Source organism: Corapipo altera, unplaced genomic scaffold (assembly GCF_003945725.1).
Source record: "Corapipo altera isolate COAL_440 unplaced genomic scaffold, ASM394572v1 268, whole genome shotgun sequence".
NCBI classification, from domain to species: Eukaryota; Metazoa; Chordata; class Aves; order Passeriformes; family Pipridae; genus Corapipo; species Corapipo altera.
The window spans coordinates 1,296,452-1,320,855 of NW_020884901.1; the positions used below are offsets into that span (position 1 = coordinate 1,296,452).

The 24,404-nt window shown below is 44.4% G+C and overlaps 1 protein-coding gene across 3 annotated transcripts in view; it reads left to right on the forward strand.

Annotated features, from left to right (window-relative positions):
* DENND1A (DENN domain containing 1A) overlaps window positions 1-24,404 on the forward strand; it is a 153,244-nt gene that overhangs the window by 76,393 nt on the left and 52,447 nt on the right. For all 3 annotated transcript variants that reach the window (XM_027650060.1, XM_027650058.1, XM_027650059.1), the window contains exons 10-13: window positions 3,276-3,376; window positions 8,676-8,721; window positions 17,189-17,290; window positions 22,828-22,953. In XM_027650060.1, the coding sequence (XP_027505861.1) occupies window positions 3,276-3,376; window positions 8,676-8,721; window positions 17,189-17,290; window positions 22,828-22,953 (375 nt within the window). The remainder of the gene's footprint in view (window positions 1-3,275; window positions 3,377-8,675; window positions 8,722-17,188; window positions 17,291-22,827; window positions 22,954-24,404) is intronic.

A 24,404-nucleotide genomic window follows, 5' to 3' on the forward strand; every position in this document is an offset into this window, starting at 1 on the left:
TTTCCATCAGAACTGCAGCCCTGCCACCCCCAGGGGTGTTCCCTGGCTGGAGGCAGCAGCAGGCTGTGTCCCATTATGGGAATGGAAACTCTGAACAGACTTAGGCTTGGCCATTTCAGGGGTGTTCCTGTCTGGCTCCAGCACCCTGAGGGAGGTTTCTTTGCCCCATTGCCTGTTATCTCTGCAGTGTCAGTGCAAAGCAAAGACTCCCATGGATGCTCTGTTGTTCCAGGGAGCTGAGCTTCCCCTGCCACTCCTCCCACATCATGGGAAGCTCTGATACATCCTCCTACTCCCTGGTGGGGTCTGAGGAGCCTCAGGGCTCTGAGGGTAAGGAAATGGAACAACATTGTGATGGGTTTGATTCACCACATGTCCCTGGGATGCCCCAGAGCTCAGAACTTGCCCAGCTCTGGTGCCCCAGCTCTGTTCCTGTCTCTGTAGGTCTGGACCTTCACACACTCCCTTTGTGACAGCCCTGCTGTTACTGCTTGACTCTTGTGTAGCTCAGATTTCTGCTTTGTTCTTAGCCCCAAATAATGCCAAAGAAGCAGCTCTTCCAGCCATGCAGAAGGTGGGTCTTTGCTCAGTGTCTGTGTTGCCCCTTGGGAGGCACATCCTACCCTGGGAGCCCGGGCAGTGTGTGTGTCAGGAGCAGGGACAGGCACCGGGAATGGCCGGGGGTGGTTCAGCATCAGTGGGTGACAAAATCCCATTGGTTTCATTTGCTCAGATAAGGCTTTCAGAGTATTAAATGTCAAACTGCAAGGAGTGCCCAGTGCCTGGTGTCTCCCCTCCACAGAGATCCCCTTTCCCCTCCAGCAGCAGCTGCTCGGAGCTGGGGCAGTGGAACTAATGTGATTCCAGTGCTGCATTCCCAGAGCTGTGGCAGTTGGGTGTTTCTCAGGCTGCCTCATTGGGAAGGCCTGTTCCCTGGAAAGGCCCTTTCCCTGGAAAGGCCCTCTTCCCTGGAAAGGCCCTGCTCCCTGGATGGAGTCTCTGACCAGGGGAGGTGTCCAGCAGATCCTGAGCCCTCCCCAGGTCAGAGCTGCAGGACAGTGATTGGGTGTGACCTGAATTCCTGCCACGTCCCAGTGTGGGAGGACATCTCCAGAGGGGGTGCCAGGCTCTGCTCAGAGCTCTGCAGTGCTGAGCATTGTGGCTGGGGAAGGATTCAGGAATATAGATGGAAAACTGCAGTGGGAAAGCATTCCCCCTTCTTCCTGCTGCACATTGTGGAATTAGTCAATGCCTTTCATCTGATCTGTGAGAGAGGAGCATCTTCTCCTGTAGGAATAATGTAAAGATAAGTTGAAATATAATGGGGTAGGGATAAATCTTGAGTGCTTCATGAGTCATAAATCCAGAATAAACTCTAGATTTTGTAGCTTCTAAATTTAGTATCCCAGCATCTTAATATTTGCATCTCATATGGACCACTAAATAACCTTCACCTGCAAATGAAGAGCTTGTTTTGAGAGAGACTCAACAGGTACTTGCTGTGCCCTGTCTGCTCCCAAAGGCACAGTTTCCTTGGGATGGTGGTTCAAATCTAGTTTAAATTCTTGCATATTCTCACTTCTGGAAACTTGTTATCAGCACTGGGATGCTTTGGAGCTTTGTGGACTCTTTTGTTATGACACTTTCTTTTCAGAAATTTGTCTTTGGAGTGGAAAGTCAGGTGTGATAACATTCTCCCTTGAAGAAGCTACAGCTCTTTGAGCTACATTTTTATGAAAAAACTTGAAACCTGTCACAGTGAGGACTAGAACTAGTGAATGCATGAACAGAGGCTACTGGGGAAGAGTAAATATGATCTTTGCAGAAGAAATCCATGCTCAAATGTTAAAACTCTTTGAAAATGTAGATGAAATTGAAGAATGTTGAATTCTTCCAAGTACTGAAGAAATTTTTGTGTCATAGGAGAGTTTGATCCTCTCAAAGGTAAAAAGCTGACTGTGTTGTTCAGAGGCATAAAGGTAACACATAAAATACAGGCCTGTCTCCCACCCTCCTGCCCAGTGAGCTGCATTCAGTGGGACAGCCAGGAGCTGGTGCTGGCAGAGGCTGCACAGAGGGGCTGTGGCAGAGAACAGACCCCAAACTGTCCCTGGTCGTGGCTGATGTTCCTGACACGGAACCTGAAGATCCTGGACTGGCTCATCCACCCTTTCCTTCCCCAGCCAGGGGTTCCCTTTGAGAGCTCTCTAATTCACTGCTCTCTCTCTTAGTGGAAATTAATAGTAATGAGGGTCATCTCTTCTTTTTTAAGGGCTACTCCACATCTGACTGAATTTGGATTAATGCCACGATGTGTCTGTGCTTGGTTTCATCTCGGACACCTTCAGGCCACCACGGGGACCTCAGTCCCTTGGGCTCTGTGTCCTCAGTGCCTGTGAGCAGGTTCTCAGGGGATCCTGGGCAGGAGTGCAGGTGAAGGGACACTGCAGTGCTGAGCAGGGCAGGGTGGCTGTGGCTGCTGTCACCTCTGAGCCCGTGGCTTGGATGGGGCTGTTCAGATCCTCTCCTTACATTATTTTCTCCACAGCTTTTGCTGAATTTCCTTACTGAGCATTACCACCTTCTCATTTTAATATCCTTAGTGAATGTGACAAATATCCTGCATATCTTCTCTTCCAAATTAATAATTATCGTTTGAAATAGGGTTGAGAGCAGTAATTTCCTCTGTGAGGATTCTCCCCATGGCTTCACTGGCACTTGCCTTTGCTCTTTCAGTACTTGCCCATATCAAAACTCTTCTTCATGTGTTTTTAACAATATAACTGAGAAATTCAATTGATCAAATGATTAGATGAAGAGCCATTAGACAAAAACCCCTTTTAAATAATCAAGATTTAATCACTGAGTTTGGTGTGATATGTGTTTTTCAGTTTGTGTTATAATTTCAGTGCATTTTTATGATATCTATTGGATGGTAATTTCCAGGATTGGGGATTTGCCTCTACTATTCCTTTAGTTCCATTTGAGTTTTCATTTCCATGTTTCTGTTGCTTTACAGAATACTGGGTGTTCTTTGCAGGTTTTGTTTGTTGAGTGAATCATGTTCTCAGCTGTTCACAAAGTCAGTTGGATGGGAACCACCACAAACCCCTCGTGTTCACCCCCGAGCCCCTTGTTTTTTAACAGCAGCTCTTTATTTTCCAATGAAACACGTTGATATGAAAGCAGAATGGATTCTTTACTTTGTGTCTAACTTTGCCATGTGAGCCTTGGGGCTTGGCCTGTTTCTGATGCAGTTTTGGTGTGTTTTTCAGTTAACTGCCTGCATCCATGGCTCTGCAGCCATGCTCTACCCGATGTTCTGGCAGCACGTTTACATCCCTGTCCTGCCCCCACATCTGCTGGACTACTGTTGGTAAGGCCACCTTCGTGTCTGTGTGTTAGAGATGTGTGTGTGTACCCCTGGGACTCACAGCAGTGCTCACCTTTCTGTGGGGTGTCCCGAGGGCTCTTATGATGCAACTGTTACTCTAAAAATACAGCGTATTAGGGAGGCACCAACACAGTAAGTACAAATATTTATGGCAAGAGATGACTGTCTGTCAGTGTGTTGAAACAGTCTGATAGGAGGAGTGGTTGCTGTGGAATGCTGCAACTCAGATATTGTGTCATTAAACTCTGTTTTCAGCATGTCCATGTTAAATATTCCAATGTGAATTAAGACTCCAACAGGATACATTTTTCTCATTTTCCCACTTTCCTGAACTTCTGTTGGGGGTGGGCAAAAACAATTTAAAAAAAAACTATTTAAAAAAACCCCTGTTTTCCTGTGGTGATCTTTCACTAGGAGTGTGTGTTTGGAACATGATATTTACCTCATTGAGGGGAATGAGTGACCTTACCTCAGGCTTCCTCAAGGAGTTAAACCTCCTTCAGAGGCTTTGGCTTAGGAGACTGGTTACCCATCCACCTGGGAAAGGGGACTGAGCCCAGAGCCCTGGGAGGGCAGAAAGCAAACCCTGGGGCACTGGACCCCAGGAGGGGAAGCCACAAGTCCCTGGGCCCCACTGGGTGGGTTCTCTCCTGGCCAGGGAAGGAGGGAGCAGGCCCTGGGAACAGGGGGGTTCCAGGCTGTGGGGCAGGGTGTCATTGCCTGCTCACAAATACAACTGATTGCCTTCCCCAGCGAGGAGCTTTAATTGGAGAGGTGGCTGCACACTCTGTCATTGTTTGAACAAGTCAATTTAGCAACAGTTTATGTACCATAAATATATTTCTCAAAATAGAGTCCATCTATTTTGTAACCATGTGAACTTGCAGATGCCATTTTTGCCTGGGAGGACTGAGCAATCAGCTCCCTGCTCTCTGCTTTAAGGCAATATTTCTGCTTACTGGTGTCTGCCTCTTGAGGGAAATGACCTGAGATACTTCAAAATAGAAGAGTTTAATTTAATTTTAATTGTTGCCTGGTTATTTCCTTTGCAAATATGACGTAAGAATTTTAGAGAGCCGAGGTGGGAACAAAATTTAAAGCAATGAGAATTCTTCAGTTCTTATGAATACAGAATATCATGTGGATCAGTTGGCTGTGCCCTTTTACTGACTGTGCTGTGATGCTTTTGAATCTTCTCCTGCTCTTTTGAAACTTGCAGAAGGGTGGATAGACTGTGTCACTCGTGATCTTTGAAAGTTTTTGGAAAAAAAGTGTGTTCCACCTGTGATTATTTGCCTTTTGCTTCCCATTTCCCTCTTGAAAGGATTTTCTTAAGCTTAATATTTCTGTTCCCCTGCACTGCTGCCTGACATGCCCACCCTCAGAGCTGGAGGTGCCAGAAGGTTGTGTCTCCAAAACGCTCCAAAATGCTCCAAAATACCCCCACTCTGTGCTGGGGCTGCTGAGTCAGTGCTGGGGGTGCATCCATGGCTCTGGAATGACTTCACTCCTCTGATCCCTGCCATGCAGATTAGCTGAGGACAGGGTGTGGGAGGGGAAGCAAGAGGAGGAGTGCTGTCCTTAATTTTATTTTTTGATTAGGCACCATTCTTTGATATGTTTTCAGCCCAGGGAAAGATTCTGGGGGGAGGAGACTAGAAACTGGTGGTGACACTGTCATTGGATGCACAGATTGCAGCCTGGAGGGCTCTGGGTGGCACTGCCACTGCCTGGCACACCTGGGCACTCCCTGAAGGCTCTGGGAGCTGCTCTCCTGCTCTGTGCCTGTGTGTTCTCTGCATCATTCCAATGTATGCAGTCAGGTTTCTGATTTGTATCAGTCACCCCAATAAATTTGGGATTGAATTCTGTTGCATTTCAGTGAGGGGATCTCAGGAGAAATCAGGAGACTGCCCTGGAGAGGGAGGTACCACTGGTGGGAGAGAGCCACCCCTTAGGTCAGTGTTTGAATAGCAAGACATGGACTTAGGAAATGTGATCTCACCCATTTTCCTGGAACAAGGAAGCAAAATGGTGCAGTCCCTGTGTAGCTGTAAATAGGAACCTTTTGGAGATCCCCAGGCTTTTACGTTGCTGTTTCTGGTGAATTGCAGTATTTTTTAAGGCTGGGCTTTTTCACTTAAGAAGGAATGTCCCTCTGTTTCACCTGCTTCTCTTCCAATTAGCAGTTGCCCACCTCTTGGGAGCATAATTAAAAGGTCTCTCGTTTGCCTAAGGAAACGAATTAAAGAAATTGTAAAAATGCAACTGTAATAAATGGGCACTCTACAGCCATTATGTCCCAAAATCCATATTCATACGAATTAAAGAAATTGTAAAAATGCAACTGTAATAAATGGGCACTCTACAGCCATTATGTCCCCAAAATCCATATTCATGCTTGGGCAGTGCCACTTTACTGATTGGATATTTACCTCTGTAACTCCTGTGACTGTAAATAAGGCTGATTGCCTTGGGAAGCAGCTCGGAGCAGGAACGACCCCTCTCTTTGTTCCAGGGGCTCAGGAATTGATACTTGTGCCTTTGGCACTTAATGGCTGTGGGCTGCCAGCAAACAACCCGCAGTCATTAGGAGCTGGGGCTGTAAGAAGGCCCAGGACTGATGAAGTGTCGGGCAGTGGGAAGGCCTGGCCCGAAGGGCAGCCTTTAATCTGCCGGGGCTCCCCGAAGGATTAAAGCTTGTGCCGGGTGTTTCTCCCTTTGTTCGAGGGATGTGTCTCACTGAACTTCCCTTGAAAGTCTTGGAAGTACCATCTAACCTGATGAAATATTAAAAGCTGCGTGAGTGTTCCGTGTCTCAGGACGAGAATCTCAGTGAGGAAGAACTATTTGTGTGTGCCCTGAGCAGGGAAGGGGGACACACACCACGTTCCCCTGCACAGGATGGTGACAGAGCATTTAAATAATGGCACATGATTAACTCATGGCAAAGAGAAATGGTGATAAAAGCAACTTATGAAGCCTGACATGAACCTTCAACATTTACTTCCAGGTGTGTTTCCTTTTCAGTCAGATCAATGAGGGATGACAGAAGAATAGAATCTCCCTGGTAGATTTTATTGGAAATATTTATGCTCTTTACCAGATTATATTTTATTGGGGTTATTTTTGCTGTCCCTGTAATTGTTTTATGTGCTGTGCTGCCTTTCCATGTAATGTCTGTCACTCCACAATTTCCATCCAAAGCTGATCCATGTATCTTGAGCCAGATCTTGTCTGTAATTCATTAAAATCCTACTGGAGGTGCCTGGTTTTTAGGTTTAGACATTCTTATTGTTCTTTTGTTGATAAACTGGAGGATTCACAAATGGGTGTGATGCAGTTAAAGCCCTTGCCCCGTTCAGATGTTGCTGTGCTGGGTGACAGACTCTGCCCTGCCGGGTTGCTGGAATCCTGCACTCCTCCTGCTTCCTTCCATTCCAGCTGCCAAGCCTCCACGAGCTGAGGCATTTGCAGGCTTTAGACTTCCTGCTGAGGTTCCGACTCTGCGTTCTGGGGCTCGGAGCTGCCGAGCTCCTGGAGGTTCCTAATTGGAACCACATTGGGGTGGGTGAACGGGAGGAGCCGCGGCAGCAGAGCCCACGGGACGCGGTGCAGCCAAACCCGGCCTTGTTCCCCGGGTATAAAATTCCTGGGAATTTTCTCGCTCCTGGACTTTGGCCACTGGAAATGAAGAGATGGTGTTTGCCACAAACCAAACGTGCAAAGTGACCAGCAGCAGCTCTGCTCAGCTGAGTACTCCGTGTGTCCCGGGGCAGCGTCCTGGTGTGTGGTGGGAATTCCTGTCCAAGGGCTTGGGTGTGTGCTGTGCTTCTCACCCGTGGAATTCCCAAGGAATCAGAAGGTTCGGGGTCAGTCTCTGCTGTACCAGCCCCTCTGGGCTCTGTCACAAGGGGCTGCAGGGCAGGGGGTTCTCGTGCAGTTCCTGCAGGGATGTGTTCCAGTGTTCCCCAGGGAACTGGGAAGGGGCTCTGGAAGTTACATGGGTTTAATGTCTTCAAACAGAAAAAAAAGTGGTCTCATATAGAATGTCTAATGCAGAGGCTGCTTCCACCTCAGTGGAGCATCCGACAGAATGGCTGTTTGAGGGGGTGTGTAAATAAACAACATAAATATTAATATGCTTATCAGTAAATATATATTTTAAGGTATTTTTCAGGAAAAGGAGGAGCAGGAATTTTGCTGTTCTGGTGTCTCAGGGGTTTTTTCAGCACTGCACTGCTCTTACTGAGCAGTAGGCATCAGCTCAGAGCAGCAATATGGGAGATATTTTAATCCAAGGCAGTACAGTGACATTTCTCTCATTTTTTCATCTGAAATCGAAAATGAGCTCGTTGAGCTGCTGCATCCAAAGCGAAGGGAGGCTCTATTTTAGAAGTTGTGTCTGTCTGTGTTGCTCTGTTTCGCAGGCAGGATGTGCCATATTTGCAATTAGCAGCTCTGGCACCTCCCTGATGGCTCCCATGGCTCAGTGTTGGAAGCTGGACCCAGAGCCCCAGTCCCTGGGCTGGCCCTGGGCAGGGACACTGAGCACATCAGTCTGCCTGAAACATTCCACTCTGGTCACCAGCAAAAGCATCACCCTGTGCTGGGGGATGAACTGTGGCCTCAGAGCCTCTGGGGGTATCCAGGTTTTGTGTTCTGAGGGGGGTGTTGCTATCAGTGTATGTCCTGGAACTCTGGAGTTTAGCAGAATCTTCAGAAGCAATTTTTGTGTTTTCTTTTATAAATGTAAATGTGTCGAGATTTATACTTGAAAGTGAATTGCCTAAAAATATGTCTGGACTCATTCAAAGAATTCAGAACTTGTCGTACCAGGTGATGCATATACACTAAATTAGCCACTTGACACTACAACAGGATGCATTTTTTGAAAGAATGCTCTTAGAAAACTCTGGGTATGTTTTTAAAATTGCAATAACACATTTTGTTTGTTTTATTTAACAAAAGACTCCACTATTAGAGATATGTTTAGTATCTGTCCTTAGGTACCTGCCTGAACTTAGGCACTTGAAAATTCTTCTGTCAAGAAAAATTAAAGTCTTACAGGCCTGAGAGGATATTGCATTGTAAAAACAGTCTTTCAAATCGGGAATAACATTTTGTTCACACGTGGTTTGTTTATATATCTATGTATATATTAATTTTTCAGCAAAATCTAGTCCAGTATCACAGTGTTTTCCTGTAGCTAGTTTTGTAAGTTGTGTGTGTGATTCCAGTGTTGTGGGAATGTAAAGCTGTTTTTTTTCCCTCTCTGCAGTGCCCCCATGCCCTACCTCATTGGGATACACTTGAGTTTGATGGAGGTAAGTCTCTCTCACCGTTTCTGAAACTGTACGTAGTGTAATGATTTAGAGCCAAATTCCACGAGCAATTATACATTCATTCATATGCTTAAAAATGAACTGATGCTGTTAATGTGGGTGTGCTGAGGGAGTTAAGCCCACGTGGGGATGGTGAACCTGCAGGAGCCCCGTGTGCTCCCCGTGCTCCCTGGGCAGCCTCTGTGCGCGGTGACGAGCTCACCACGTGTCCCCTCCCCATCCTGGGGCTCCACTTAGTCCCTTCAGTGCCTTGCTTTGACTGAATCACGAAGGCAGAGTCGATATTAAACCACAATGTTGACAGTTACAGTTCTCTTTTAGGCTTTTGCAGACAGATTGTAATTTTTTTAATGTTCGAAAGATCTGAAAAGAAGGAACTTGCTGTTAATGTTAACACAAAGCTGGCAGAGAACCAGCCCTCACAGAAAGCTTCTCCTATAAACAATTCCCAGTACTTCATGTGACTTTTTAAAAACTCTAAAAGTGGAAATAACACATTTGCTTTTGACTGGTGAAACAGTGGATGACTTTCCTCAGAAGTATCTGGGGGCTCCTTCAGGTCCCGGTGAAAACGCTCGTCAGTGTTGGCTGAGCCCCTTGCACGGGAAGCCTGAACAAGGAGTGTGTTCTCTGGGGGGGAAGAGGCAATTCCTGCCTCCTGGGGGCTCCTAAGTTTGCAGGGGTGGACTGGTGAGAGCTGCATGTGCCCTTGGAGGTTATTTGACTTGTGTCCCTGCTTTAGATCCCCGGAAATTCAGCCCTTGTGTTCAGGATACAGAACAGTTTGGAAAGCTGGGTTTACATCACGTAAAGGAACGTGAATTACTGGGATAATTGTTCTTGTATTGTGTCATTTCTCTGGAAATACTATCAAATATTCTTGCACTAGGGCAGATGTGTGTAATAATGATGCCCTGTGTCTGTGTGTGCTGTGGAACTCCCCCCTTTCCCAGCAATAACGTGAAGTAATTTTAGAAGTCAGTTTTTTCATGAGGAGATTGAATGTGCAGAATGTCTTTTTTCTTTTCCTTACCATCCTGGGCACAGATGATTTTTTTATGCCCTTTATGTTGCTAAATAAAGTACAGAATTGCAGTAGGCTGTGGTAGTGAGTTACCAATTATTTTAAAGGCAACATGTGCATTTGTTTGCACATCACATGCTTGTGTTCAGGGGGCTTCTGAGAATGCCCCTTGGATGCTGCACAGGCAGGAGCGAGGTGATATCTAGGAAGAAATGTATTTTTCATGGTGATCAAGAACCTTCCTGCCCCATGTCTGTGCCAGGCCATCACTGTGTGGTTATTGTGGTCCTGTGAAGGAAGGAGCAGCCCTGGCAGAGGGTGGGGTAACATCTCCCTGCAGACACTGTCAGCTCTCACAGGTACCTGTGCTCACAACGAGCCTGTGGTTGGCCTGGGAATGGATGCAGGAAAACAATGAAGAATTCCACCTCAGAGTCACTCTGTGTGATGTCTCACTCCTGCCTTGCTCCACAAACCCAGTGCCTCCTTCTTTGTCTCTGTGTTTCAGACTGCAGGGCTCTGTGGGCCTTCCAAACTCCATCTGTAAAAACTCAGAAAAAGGAGTTGTTCTTGGAGAAGCCAATTTTCATCCATTTTAGTAACTTGTGAAAAAATCTGTTTAGTACTAAATCCAGTCTGGCTGCTGAATAGCCAGAGATTCTGGAACACAGACACGCTTTGGCAAAGTACAGTTATTCCAAGTGCCTTATCAAATAAATGAAATAAATAAACCAAACTGTTTGCTCTGCTCTTAGGGATAAATTGAATACAGATAGAACTGTATCCTGCAGTAACTCTACTTGTTCCATCGGAAAATAACATCAAACCCCACAGTGGCTCTTGGATCTGGCTGCTGGCAAGTGCTGCAGGATTTCTGTGCCCTGGGCAAGGGAGGGATGATGTTTGGCACATGAGCTGGACAGTTCCTGGGTTACCTCTCTGCCTGTTTCCGATGCTCAGGGCTCACTGTCTTTGTCCCTTCCTTCACATGTAGATATAAAATTCTGTGGTTTGTTTGTTAGAATAACATCCTAATAGCAACAGCAATTTTTTTCCTCATGATATAGCAGTTTTGTATTTTTAAAAATATATTATCTTTTCCATATCAAAATAATTGTATAAACTAGAACTACAAACTACTGCCATTATTCAGTATTCCTTTTTTTTTTAAATGCTGAAATTTCAGCAAATAGGACTTTACAAGTGTTCTGAGTAAATCCACGAGTTCCAGTGTCAGGATAAGGGGTTAATTCCCCAGCCTTCCCTTCCAGCTGAGGCAGGTGGGACTCCAGGGTTGTCTGGGCTCAGGCTCTGCCCAGCAGCTCCCACTGTAGGACTGTCCTTGTGCTGGAAATGTTGGTGGCAGCCTAAGCTTGCACAGGGAGAGCTGTGCTGGGAAGGGGAGAGGGGATTGGGGTACAGGAAAAAATCATGTTCTACCTTCAGTGTTGTTTGTGTGGGTTTTGCTGTCCCAGTCTTGGAATGGGGCCTCTGGAAGAAGCAGAAATGTCACTGATTTTAAAGAAAATACCCCCTCTCAGCTCAGTGGGTTTTCCCAACCTGTTTTGTACCCCGAAGTTAGTTTGCAGTTTCCCGTGTTCCACGGGGGCTCTGTGGAAGGAGCAGTTGTTTTAATGGAAAATGACAAATTTTTCTTATGATTAAAATATCAAGCATATCCATTGACTGTTAAATCTAATTTGCTGTGACTGAAATGTTCTCCAGTGAGATAAGATAATCTCCTGTTATAGGTCAGAGGGCTCCAACTGATTTATGGGGGAAAACCTTGGTAGAAAATACAGAGCTGTGTTTTGTGCTCTTATTTTTCAGCTTTTCTATCATCACCTAGTTAGTCATTCTTTATAAGATTTCCATTTAGCAATCCATAAAGTGACTTCAAAGAAGGCTAAAAGTTTATAAGCTGTTGGATAAGCAAGGCTGGAGCTATCACATGAATAATGGAACATGCTTACAGAACTAATTGAATTCATATTAGAGGAAGATAAGTACTTAGCAGTGATAAATAATGAGATAGGAAAATGAACCTCTATCAAAAGAACACACCCCTTCCATAATGTTGGTTTCTCTCTCTGTACTGTAGGTTATTTTAGTCTTCAAATTCTATTAAATTGACCTTTGTGTTGGAAGTGGTGTCAAACCTCACTGCAGCCCATTACATTTTGTCAGAGTAAACGATGGTTTCAGCAACTGTTTCTGTAGGAAGGTTATTAGTGGGATGGTGCTGATGGAGGAGGAATGCCCTTGACCCCGGGGACTCCCTGCTGGAATTTGGGCACATGTGGTTTTGATTGACTGTGGGGATGGTTGTGTTGGGCTGGGAGATGTGGAGCTCTGGCAGCTGAACTGTGCCAGGATCAGCCATCCCTCTTCCTGCCCTATGTGGGCCACAAACCCAGCATTTACAGTTACCCTTTTTTTGTTAATTCTCCAGTCATTCAAGGGCTTTTTCTGGGCCTCCAGAACTGCAATTCTTCCAAGGTTGTCCAGGATGAATGTGTTGCCATTGCAGCTCAGAATGGTTTCCTGACCTTTTTCCTAAGCAAAGAGGACAACTCTGGATATCATAAAAGCTGTAGGAGCAGGGTTTTGTTTTAACCTGGTGTCAGTAAAGATGTTCCTGTCAGGAAAGACAGGTTCCCTAAAATTCCTGCAGTGTTCCACGTGGTGGGACAGGGTGGCTGATCTCACCTGGTGTTGATTCTCTCTCCCTTGTGCAGCCACGTGAGTGGAAAGCTGGGCCCTCTGAACCCCACACACTCATTTGGGAAGGACTTTTTGGCACATTTCCCTGCTCTGGCTCAGGGAGGTGTGAGGATGCTCTGTTTGGGATCCAGTCAGAGCCCAATTAGTGTGTGTGAGGCTGAGCTAACGAGCCCTGAGCACGAGTTCTGTCAGTCTGGGCTCAGCCCTGGCCCTGCCAGGGGGTCCCTCCTCCTCAGAACACACCCTGAGAATTCAGTGACCACTGGGATCTGCCACTGGTGGTGTTAATTATATTTTTTTATTGGGATGAGAAGTAGTAATTAGCTTTTTCCACCCGATTATTCTTAGTAAATCAATGCCTTTCTACCTGTGAGTGAAGAAGTGCAACTTTTCCACAGGGTTTAAATGAAGGGGTTATAGATACACTTAAATCCAGGCCTTAAAACCCCAAACTCACAAATGCTACCAATATTGCTGTGCATGGTTTCAGGAGTATTGATAAAAATGCGTTTTAAAATATGGCAGATTACTTATGAAGTTCTCCTTTATCCAGTTATTGGAGAAATGGAAATAACAACTGTGTTTCAGTCAGGCTGCAGTGGGGGGTGTTGGAGGGGCAGTGCTCAGGAAGGCCAAGCCCTGCAGCTCCAGGCAGAAGGAAGGTTCTCTCTGTCCAGCCCTGGTGCTGTTTGTCACTCAGTTGGCAGCAGCTGCTGGTGATAAGGATCTGGGAATCACCTGTGCAGGCTCAGGGTGCCCGGGCGGAAGGTGGGAGATGGGCAGGGGGGTGGGAGCCCACCTGCTGTGCCCGGATCAAAGGGCCCCGGGGTCAGGGGGCACATCCCCTTACCCAGAGCTGTCTGCTGAATAGCCATTTCAGGTTGTAAATCTGAGCGGGGTTTCATTAAGTCCTTCTGGCTGCTGTTGGGGCATGAAATAATAAAATTTTATATCCGCTGCCTTTCCTGCTTCTGGCAGCCAGATTGACACTCTGTTGTCTGCAGCGTTGGGGTGTTTTCCTTAGGAAAAGAAATGGAAACTATTAACTGAGGACAGACAAGTCATTAAGCAAATGGATTTTAGGCTTCTTGTGAATCATACTTTTACAATAATTTCAAATCTAATGCACAAGCAAGCTAGAATGTTAGTTTTTTGTTGAGTTGCCTTTCCAAAAGAATTGGTGGAAGGTGTGTTACCTCTTCACTGTTACAACATTCTTTAATATGTTGATCACTTTTGTATCTGGTTATGAAGCCTCGTGATCAACTTGGTTTGTGTTTTGGCACCAATTTGGCCATGAAGTGACACAAACCTGGGTTTTGAGGGGGGGAGGGTGGTGGTGGTGTTTGGTTGTTGTGGGTTTTTTGGTTTTGTGTGGTTTTTTTTTTAATTGAAGTATTCAATAAAATTGTTCACCTGAAAGAAGTTTAACTGGGGATTTTTTTATGGCAGAAAATGCAAAACCTGCCAACTGTAGCCAGTGGTGATAAAATAACATTTAGTGCAAACTGGTGTTGGTATTATTGATGAATATTGCTGGTAGCATGTGATGGGAGCGAGACAGAGGAGCACCCCTTAATACTTCTATTAGAATATAGTTTCTCTGGTTTTGTGAACTTTCACATAAAACACTTAAATGACTTCAAGTGTTTGGCTGCCTGGGAGCGGGACAGGCGCCCTGACTGTGCTTATTTACGGACCTGGTGTTTAAGGCCCCCTGGAGTTTGTTTGAAAAGTTAAGAGATTTTCACAGTAAAGGTGCCATTTCTGAAATTTAAAGTGCTCTTTTCACCAGGAGATAAGTTCTCTCTGATTAAGTCAGTAATTCTTACTAAGCCATGTTTATAGAGGCCATAAACAATGGGTTCAGCAAGCTTGTTAAACCAGCTTTCCATACCTCTCCACTCTTTTAAAAAGAGACATTTAAAATAAAAGGCAGGTGTAGATGTTAGTTTGATTTAGATGGATTTTAGATGATTAATTATGGCTACAAGTAATTGGGCAGGGATGGTTAAGAGAGGTTTGCAGGAGTGAGATGTGATGCACTTTTGGCTCAGCACATCCCTGGTCTGTAGGAAACTGTAATGGTCACGTTTCCTCTTGGTCTTTGCTTTTCTACGTTTTTTTCAGCAAAATGTGAACATACTGGACACAGTCCAGTCTGTCGAACAGGTATCACTTTACTTGTAAAATTTTGTTTAGCTCTCCAGGAAGCTGTGGAATATGGATGGGGGCCGTGTGTGGCTTGTGGCTGTCCCTTCGAATTTCCAGAAAATTGTGACAACACACAAACTGTACTTGTGAAAAATGATCTACATGTTGCTGTGATTCATGGAGTCCAGTGGGATTTAATGTGAGAAATGCAGCTGAATGATGGGAATTTTTACTCAGATTCCAACCTGAGAGTACATACTGTTATTTCCCTGTCAGTTGGGCTGACGGGTGCCACGTTCAGTGAAAGAAGCGTGTGATTATTTGACAAAAGCCCTTATAACTGTCTGATAATACCTTTATCAAAGATGATGATAGTAAAAGGAGAGATGATAAAACCAGCTAAGGATTAAGGTGAAATGGTCAGTCTGCATTTCTCTGGGATGAGCCACAATTGTACCATCAAAAAATTGCTTGTTTTCGAATGCATTGCAAGACAGATGCTATTAATCAAGTTAGTCTCTGGTGTTCTATTAAATCTGAGGGTTTGTCTCGAGGGAAATCCACTGCCTTGGTACAAATATTGAGGAGTTTTAAAGCAGGGCTGAGCTCTCTGTGGTGCAGAGGTGCAGCAGAGCAGAGTTTAGGATCAGCCCCCTTTCAGTACAGTTATTCTGGGCCCTGTGGGGGATGATCCAACGAGCAGCATTTCCAGTCCCTGCAGCATGAGCTGCATCCCCCTGAGCTGTGCTCCCTGGCTGATCCATGTGTAACAAGCCTGTTCTGTGCTGAGAAAACCCCAAATTCAGCTGAAGGGAAGGTGCAGATTCGTCCCCAGAGTTACAAACCCCCCCTGGCACGTTCACCACGCGTGTGCTGCTTCTTGGGCAGGAATGAGGAGGAGGTTTGAATTCCTCCTGTCTTGTCCTGCCAGCACTCGAGTTTGACAAGCTTCTGGCTTTGGTTAAGTACTTTGCAAGGCCTTTTTGTTGGAGGTTTTTAGACTCCTCTGAGTATAAGTGAGATTTTTAATTTTCTGAAACAGGAAGGAGCAAATCAGTTTGTCTGGTGCTTCCGGACTCCTAGAAGGAGCAAGGCTCCTGGATTGCTTTAGAGTTTATCAGATGCAGCCAACAGAGTGACCTTTGGTTCCTGAAAGGCAAAGTGCCTGGTTTGTCCTGCAGTACTGGTGCCTTTTATATGGAAAGCATTAAATGTAATATTCTTCTGTTTAAGCTGAAGAAATGTCTCATGAAGACCTAAACTTAAATGTCTACAAAGTGGATTTTATGGTGGTTGTTTTTTTTAGCCCTAAGTACACAGCAGTTTGCTTTATAGACAGAGGACTGAGCCTTGAAAACTGAGGGTAATTATTTAGCTGCCTAAGGCTCAACTTTGCCATTGTTTTAGGACTTTAGTTCCTTTCTTTTAAGGGAAACAATTCCCCCCACCCCACAAAACCTTAATTAAAAATTGAGTATGTTTTTGTTCACTTTCCTCCTCAGTAACTTGCATTTGGTTGTGTGTGTAGGTATATAGGTACTTAAAAGTTTATTTACAGTGTCACTGGGAAATTGCCTCAATTACCATATTCTATAATTCCACTTTGTCTGATTTTGAATTTTCAAAGCTTTATTTGAAGAGACCTTAAACCTGTGGGCTCAGTCAGTCAGAAAAAAAGATCCAGTTCTCCTGTTAAGTACAAGAAGTGTTAAGTATTTAAATGCTGCTCTGTTTGGTATCAGTGATTCATTTACTGTTGTTTAAGCAGGGAAATCAAGTCTGACAGTGTTTAAATTTGCTTAGATCACCGATACCTTTAGACACTTATAGGTATTAATGATCCTTCTTTTGAGAAGTAGGTTCTGCTTTTCTCTTCTGTGTCCACGGACTGTTACAGATGATGTAACCCTCAAACTAGATTAGAGACTTTTCTTTCCCTCAATTCATGGGAACAGGAGAAAAAGTTCAGACTTGCTGACCAGGATATGGTGGAATTAATTAACCTCTGGTGGTATCCATTTTACTTAAATGCAGTTGTAAACTTGTCTCTATTGGAGTTCCAAAATTCAACCTGGAATTTGGAAACCAGTTCCCATCCCTAACTTACTACAACTCTTAACTCCTAGAAAAGACATTCTTTATTGTTATTTAAATGAATTTCTAAATATGAAAAGCTATGCTTGAAATCCTCACTCAGCTGCAGGCTGCTAAATGTGCAAACAGGACACCAGAATTAAGACAAACATTAGTAGAGGTGCTTAAAATAAATCTTTGCTTGAATAACCCCAAACTCTCTGGTTTGAAACATTTCAGTGTGCATGATGTTAAGAACTCCCCTCTGCCAACTGAAGGTTAATTTTTCAGCATTGTAAAATGAGTAAATAAAACAAATGATGGCAAAGTCAGGAATGTTGGTTGTTTTTAAAATGCTGAAAGCTCTGTAATGCCATGATGTTCTGCCATCACTTGTGTCCTTTATGCATCAAAATTAACCAGCTCCTCGTACTGACATTGTCCTTCCCTTTTCCTGGCTTTGCTCCCACGTAGAAGGTCCGAAGCATGGCCCTGGAGGATGTGGTGATTCTGAACGTGGACACCAACACACTGGAAACTCCTTTTGATGACCTGCAGAGCCTCCCCAATGACGTGGTACGTGTGGAGAGATGGATCCAAACTGCTGCTCCTCAGTTCTTCCCCCAGGTGTTCGGGAATATCTGTTTGAACATTTGCAGACATGCTTTGAAGCCTCCTAATGAGAATTAGCCAATGCTCACAGGAGCTAGAAATCCTATTATTGTTAGATAACTTTTGTTTCCAAATGAAATTGGGTGGGCTTGTTCCTGTGACTGCTTCCAGGTGAGCTTTGAAGAACTTCTTGCATTTAATATCCTGTGATATCATGTGAAATGGATTCCTACATCTTCACTTCATGCACTGCTAGAATTCAGAACTTATTTTCTTTCTCATTTGCACTTTTTCTTGGTAAATTATTTGCTTTCTTTAATAACTTGATAGAAATGTTGCATAAATACTTGATCTTTCCCTTTAATGGGATGTTTCCCTTTGATGGGACACGAAGCCATCCCACTTGCTGCTGGAATCATCTCCACTAAAGAAGCTGAGGGGGAAGAGCAGAGAAGTGTGTGAGAGTGTAAGAAGCTGCTTTTAGGGCAGAGGGTGAATGTTTAGGAGAACATGGCAGGGAAGATCTGGGTTGCTTTTGCTCCATGGAAATATTGTGCTGACAGGGAGATCCGAACCTTTCTATGTGCAGTTAGGAAAGAAAATTGGTATGCAGGGAGCTCAGTCTCAGCTGGTGTGTCTGAGGAGCAGCTCCAGGGATGGTGAGTGCCCAGTGCCTCCTGCAGTGACCCCCAGCATTCCCCTGGGATCCACAGTGGGATCCATCCTGCGGGAACAGGGAGCTCAGGAGGAAGGCAAAGGGCCATCTTGATTGGGAGCAATTTGGCTTTAACCAAGCATTCAGTCTATAAAAGTTGCTTCCATGAATTTTTCTGGCTTTATATAGTTTTTCGTTTTGATTTCACTCCCAGCATCCAAATCTGCCAGCTGGTCACTGCTCGTGCCATTATCCACAACCCAGGAACGACAGACCTGTAAATTTCATGGAATTATGTAAGAAATGTCTGGATACAGTGAGCACGGGGCCTCAAACATGTATATGATTTGTCAACAATCAAGTATTATATTAGATTTTATGAGACTTCATTAAAGGAGCTGTTGTGGGTGCACTGTAGAACATCAGAAGAGACTCCTGCAATAAACACAGAACTTCAAGCTTTGGAATGTAATAAATTTTAAGAGACTTCCTTCCTTTCATTATTTACTTTTACTTCACTTTTATAACAGTAGAGAGTTGTGTTTTATTAGTTCAAATTTCTTGATTCAGTTTTCCACAGGTCTATTTAAAAGCTCCATTTTATCTGGGAGGATGTTTAGAGCAGAGCAGAGGAAGTGCTGCCAGCAAATTCAATTAACTGGCAGGGCTCACCAGTAGCGTACGTGGGGTAGTTTTTTTCACAAGTGCCATATAAATACAGCTGGGATTAATATTTTTCACAACAAAGCTCTAACTCGAGTCGTGGTGCGCTGTGTAATTAATGTTTTGGATGAGGGTTTCTGTCGGCCCTGGCTCTCTGCATTGTTTCAGGTACCTGGATGGGGCAGTTTTCCCCTCCAGGTCTCTCCCTTCACACTGTTCCAGAGTTGGCTTTGACCACTAGAGAGCAGCTGCTCTGCTGTGCAAGAATTGAATTTCTGTCAGTTCTTTCATGCATCATGTGTTTGGAACTGTAAGTGGATCAAGTTGTTCATCTCAGCAGGGAGACTCTAAAGCCAATCCATTATACTTTTTTTTTTCCTTTCCTTTTTTTTTTTTTCCTTCTTGCTTCCCTGGGAGGATGGGGAGATTTTGGGAGTGTGTCTCCCCTCTGGTCTTGGTCGAAGTAGATGCATTTATGACCTGAGAAACTAAAAATGTCTTCAGGAGTTTCCTGATCATAAATGCTTGTTATGTCAAACTACTATGTCAGCTTTGCTACTTAATGTGAGCAGTGAGCAATTCATGCACTGCTGAATAGACAAAATTTACTTTGCTAAATTAAATCTATCTATATTCAGCAGTGAGGAAAAACATCTTCTGTGTGATGCATTCACCATCAGGTAATTAATCCAGTGGAAAATTTCTGAAGCCGTTTCCCCCCCTGCTTGATCAGCTTTTTAAATCAAGTGAATGAAGTCCAGTGGTTCTTGTAGAGCTTCAGGTAGTGTGTTGTGCTTGAGTTTCATGACAGTGATGTTGCTACCTAAACTGTTGGTTCTTGAGAATCTAGAAGGAGCTATTCTTTAATTCCTAGGATCCAAGCAAACATAGGCTACCCAAGGGTCTTTCCAGTTAGCATTTGTGTCAGAGGAGCTGCAGAGGCAGTTCCAGCAGAGTCAGATAAAGTTTCTTTGCCCCACTTACCTCAGCAGTACCTGTTGGCTGTCAGGCTTCCTGAACTGGCCAGGAAAATCAAGGTGTGTACTACTGTGTTACTGATTCACTGTCTGAAATGTGAAAAACTGTCCCTCCTTCACCTTCTGCTTCTGATGTATTGCTGAAAATATGGCAGCATGAGAGCACCCCGGGAAGCAACTTTCCTTTTAAAATAGTCATTATTAAAAAAAAGAGATTTATTAAGGACTGTGATTACAATAAGTGCATCTGCTGCTGACAAGTCTCCTACACCACCGTCTGTGTTGCAACGAATAGCAAAGAGGGGGTAGTAATTTATTTCTTTTTTATGCAACCTTTATGGATTTTTCATGTATTTCCAAATAAGTGTCATCTTCTAGTCATGGTTGTAGCCAGAGCTCCACATTCCAAGGACTGAAGGCCGGGCTGGCTCTGTCAGTGTGCAGTTGTTCTGTGGAGCCCTGGGGCAGGGCAGGCAGGGTGTGCCCAGGGCAGGCAGGGTGTGGGGACACTGCAGGGGCCTGGGGACATCAGTGCTGTGACCATGCAGCTCCTGCTGTCCAGTCCCTCACCACCCACCACAGGGAGAAGGCTGCTGTTCCTGGCTCTCACTCAGGGAAATGAATGTCCTGCTTCCAGGGCAGCCAGAAGTACCAAACCACAACTCTGCAGCCAAACCATCTTCCTAAAGGTGAATCCGTTTTTATTTCTTACACTGCATTTGCAGTAGAAGGTTTCTTGCTTTATTCATGTTGACAACTGAAAAGCCCTGAACCTAATTAAAAGAATTTCCACTAGCACCTTTACTGAACCATTTCATTCTGCTGCATTGCACAGATTGCATTCTGAAACATGGTGAGAGTTGAAATCGGACCTTTAAACCTCAGCTGCCAGAAGTATAAAAATCTTCTTTAAAAACACTCTCAGGGTAGACTGCATGTATATGTGTCTGTTTGGCTAGAAATAATCCTCATTTTCAGTGGTCACAGTCTTTTAGGTTTTTTTTAAGTATGACTGCCTCTTTTGGCAGGAAACAACCCTAATTCTGCTCATATCATCTTCTTTGAGTTATGTACTAATTTATTCCATAGAAAGTATGAGTTATATTTTTTGTTACTTTTTAGTGTCTTTAACATGCTGTTAACATTTTTTTTTTGTTAAAATACTGTGGCATACCTATTGCAGTAATCCTGCATATGTATAAAACAGACATGCTACAGTGTTCAAGCAATTATCAAAATACCTGTCAATATTCTGCTTCTGTACCAGCCAGGGGAGCTAAAGCACAGAAAGGCTGTGACCAGCCCTCTGAACTTCTGGTTTGTTTAAAACGAAGCCTTTTCCTTCTATATAGATGGCAAGTTCTGTATCTTCACATTAATATTTAAAGAAAACCCTTTATAACAATGTTTGAGATGGATTTAAAAGTTACTTAGAGCTCTGGACATTTTATTGCACTTTTAAGAACTACCTTTAAATGGTTTTTCATAAGTTAATATAGGAAATAAATGGATATTTCATCTCTAAAAGTTCAGACCTGTTTGAACATGAAGTGTGCTGTTCAGGTTTGAAAATCTGGTGAAGCTTTTACATTTAGAGAATTACAGCGCTCCTTGAGGGACATTATCTTAGTGAATAGGAGTGAGCTTATTTTATGGGTATGAGACTAAATCTGGTATTGTGTGTTGTGTTAATGTGGGTTTGTGGGCTCGCTAATGCACGGATCATTGGCATAAGCCACAGCACTCTGATTTATAAACAGTGCTGGACACGCTCTTGGTTATTTCTGTTATACTAAATAACTGTAATGAAATGCCTCCTACAGCAGAATCTGCGGAATATTTAAAAGGAAATGTCTTTGCAACTGTTTTGGTAAACACAAGTGCAAAGATAACATCTAGTTCTGAGAGGAAAACAAGCCGTGCCCAGCGTGGATTCAGTATTTCACACCAGTGGAGCCAGATGAGGAAGCAACTCTGCCCTCTCTGGATCCGGGACACGCTGGAGAACTGAGGGAGGGACGGGGCTGAGGCCTCCTGTGAGGGGCTGTGGGGGCCATGAAGGACTCAGAGGGGGCCGTGAGGGACCATGAGGTGCTGTGAGGGGCCATGAGGGGTTATGACAGGCTCTAAGGGGCCATGAAAGGCTCTGAGAGGCCATGAAGGACTCTGAAGGGCTGTGAGGGGCTCTGAGAAGCCATGAAGGGCTCTGAGGGGCCAGGAGGGGCTCTGAGGGGCCATGAAAGGCTCCGAGAAGCCATGACGGGCTCTGAGGGGCCATGAGGGGCTCTGAGGGGCGGCTGAGGCAGGCACAGCTCAGCCCTCGACAAACTGCTTCAAAACCATCTGAAAGCAGGCAAAACACCCCATGGTAGGGTGAGGAAGAGTGTGAGGGGGAAGGATCGTCCAGGAGGAGCTGTTGGGACTGGTGTGGGCAGAGGGGAGGCAGGATCGGGGCGGGGAGCTGAGCTGGGAACAGGCGACGAAGGAGGGTGTCTGAGTTTCTGTCTTTGTTTCTCGCTATCTGACTGTATATTAATTGGCAATAAATTAAATTAATTTTCCTAATTCGAGCTTTTTCCTCATGGGTCTCTATCTCCCTGTCTGAGCCCACAAGTGTGCTGTACATGTTGGCTCCCTGAGTGCTGCTGAGGGGCAGTGGGGGAACCCCCCAGCCTCAAATACAGCTCTCACGGGGTTATTTTCCATTAAATCTACAAGGGAATATAGCCTTAAAAAAAACTTGGATTTGTGGCGAACAAATTTTTCAGACCTCCTGAATTTGATCTTAGCCTTGGTGGTGATGGATGGCCCAGCTATGCAGAGCGGTTTCTCTTATTAATCTGATGTTTGACTAATTTATCTGTAATTCTTTCATGGATTCTAATCAAAAATGACACAGAACTTCATGGGCTAACTTTAAAACAGTACTTAGCAGCATGGTAACAGCGGATTTTAAGTAGGAGGGAAGGTTCAATGAAGCTTTTATTGTCCTATTGGTTTCTGAATAGAATCCAATTGTATCTTGGAGAGGCAAAACAGCTTGAAAAGTAATGCTTTTAGAACTGAAAAATTCGACTCTGAATTCACAATGTCGCCTTTTGTCATAGCTGCTGCTGTGGTTAGCACGTTTTTCATTTAGCTGTGCCCCAATGTGTTACGCTTTGTTTGTGATAGGAGAGTGATCTAGACCTGCTGTGTGATTTCAGGTTTCTGCACTGAAGAACAGATTGAAGAAAGTCTCTACAACCACTGGAGATGGTGTGGCAAGAGCGTTTCTAAAAGCACAAGCAGCTTTCTTTGGGAGCTACAGAAACGCCCTGAAAATTGAACCTGTAAGTAGGCAATTAGTAGGACTAAGATGTAAATCTACAGCTGTGGTGGAGGAAAGAACCTAACAATTTCAAGTGTAGCATAACCTGCTTTTACTAAGGTCAGCATGGTGGCTCTTTGGCTGCCTGGTACTGAAAACAGTGTTCAAGTCTCCAAAATGAAAGAGCTGCAGCAAGCATGATCCTTCACACGGGGAGAAACCTGCTTGTGGAAAGGTATGGGTGTTGTTTGGTTTTGAATGCAGTTAAGTTAGAAGAGAGATGGTAAAAAAATATAAATTGATCAAAAGAGGCTAGTGCAAAGCTGACCTCTCCCTGCAAAACCCACCTCTTCATTGTGTTATTTTTACAGGCGGTAAAAGATAAAAGTTTTTACACAATGCATGTTTAACTGTGAAACATGCAAATTTGTGGAGTCATGGATTTTAAGAACATAATTAGTGAAGAAATTGTGTTTTTTACAGAAATATGAAGGATGCCTGGAGTTGTAACTACTGACAGTAAATGTCTGTTAGGGAAGTTGAATCTCTTGCTCCTGGTTCAGAGCTGATCTCTAGTGCTGTCTGAGTGGGGGAAGGACTTTTTTGTGCTTGATCTTGGTTTTTATTGCTTCTAGTGAGGCACCTGTCCCTGGGTTACTGCAAGTATCTTCATGGACTTCAGTGCAACCCAGTCTTGCCAAATTAATGTATTTCCACATTTTGTGACACTCTGGTTTTGATACCGTGTACTTAGGGGGGTCCTTCTAAAGTGTGTACATTTGCTGATAGACTGGGACAGGGTAAATAGTGTGAAGAACATCCATATGTAACTCATGACATATGTCCCAGAAATATGGAGAATGAAATGTCCTAACTGCAGAGTGATCCCCCAGAATATTTCCAGAATATTCTACGTTCCTCTCTCTGAAGCAGGGGAAGCACACACATGTGCAAGTCCGATGCACTGGTAAATCCCAATTCATGGCCCAGTTTGAACTGCTGTTGTTTGGGCCTGTGGCTGCTTAACAAGATCTCTGTAGAGGACAAAATATCCTTTTGTCTTAATACCTCCTTTTCTCAGCCTCAAGCATTTGGAGGCCAAAAGCATATAGTGTTTCTTGAGGATGTTTCAGTTACTGAAGTGTCTTCAGTACTACAGTTTGTCTTACTTGTTATTTTTAAAGCCAGGAGGAGAAAATAGTTCAGCCTGAATTTTAAACAGCCCAGTTATCACCATCAAACAAGCACCATTTCAACAATTCATATTCAGGGTTCAGAAATGACTTCTGAGGTCAGCACGGGGGGAATTGGCACGTGTGGAAAAAATAAATTGTCTGGGCTCGTGTGTGTGTGTCTGGGTGTAAGAGCCGGGCTGTCAGAGTGTCTCAGGTGGAATGAGGGGAGGTGTTTGGGATGGGGAGGTGTTTGGAACAGGGCCGTGTGAGGCACCCTGGCTGTGTGAGGCACCCTGGC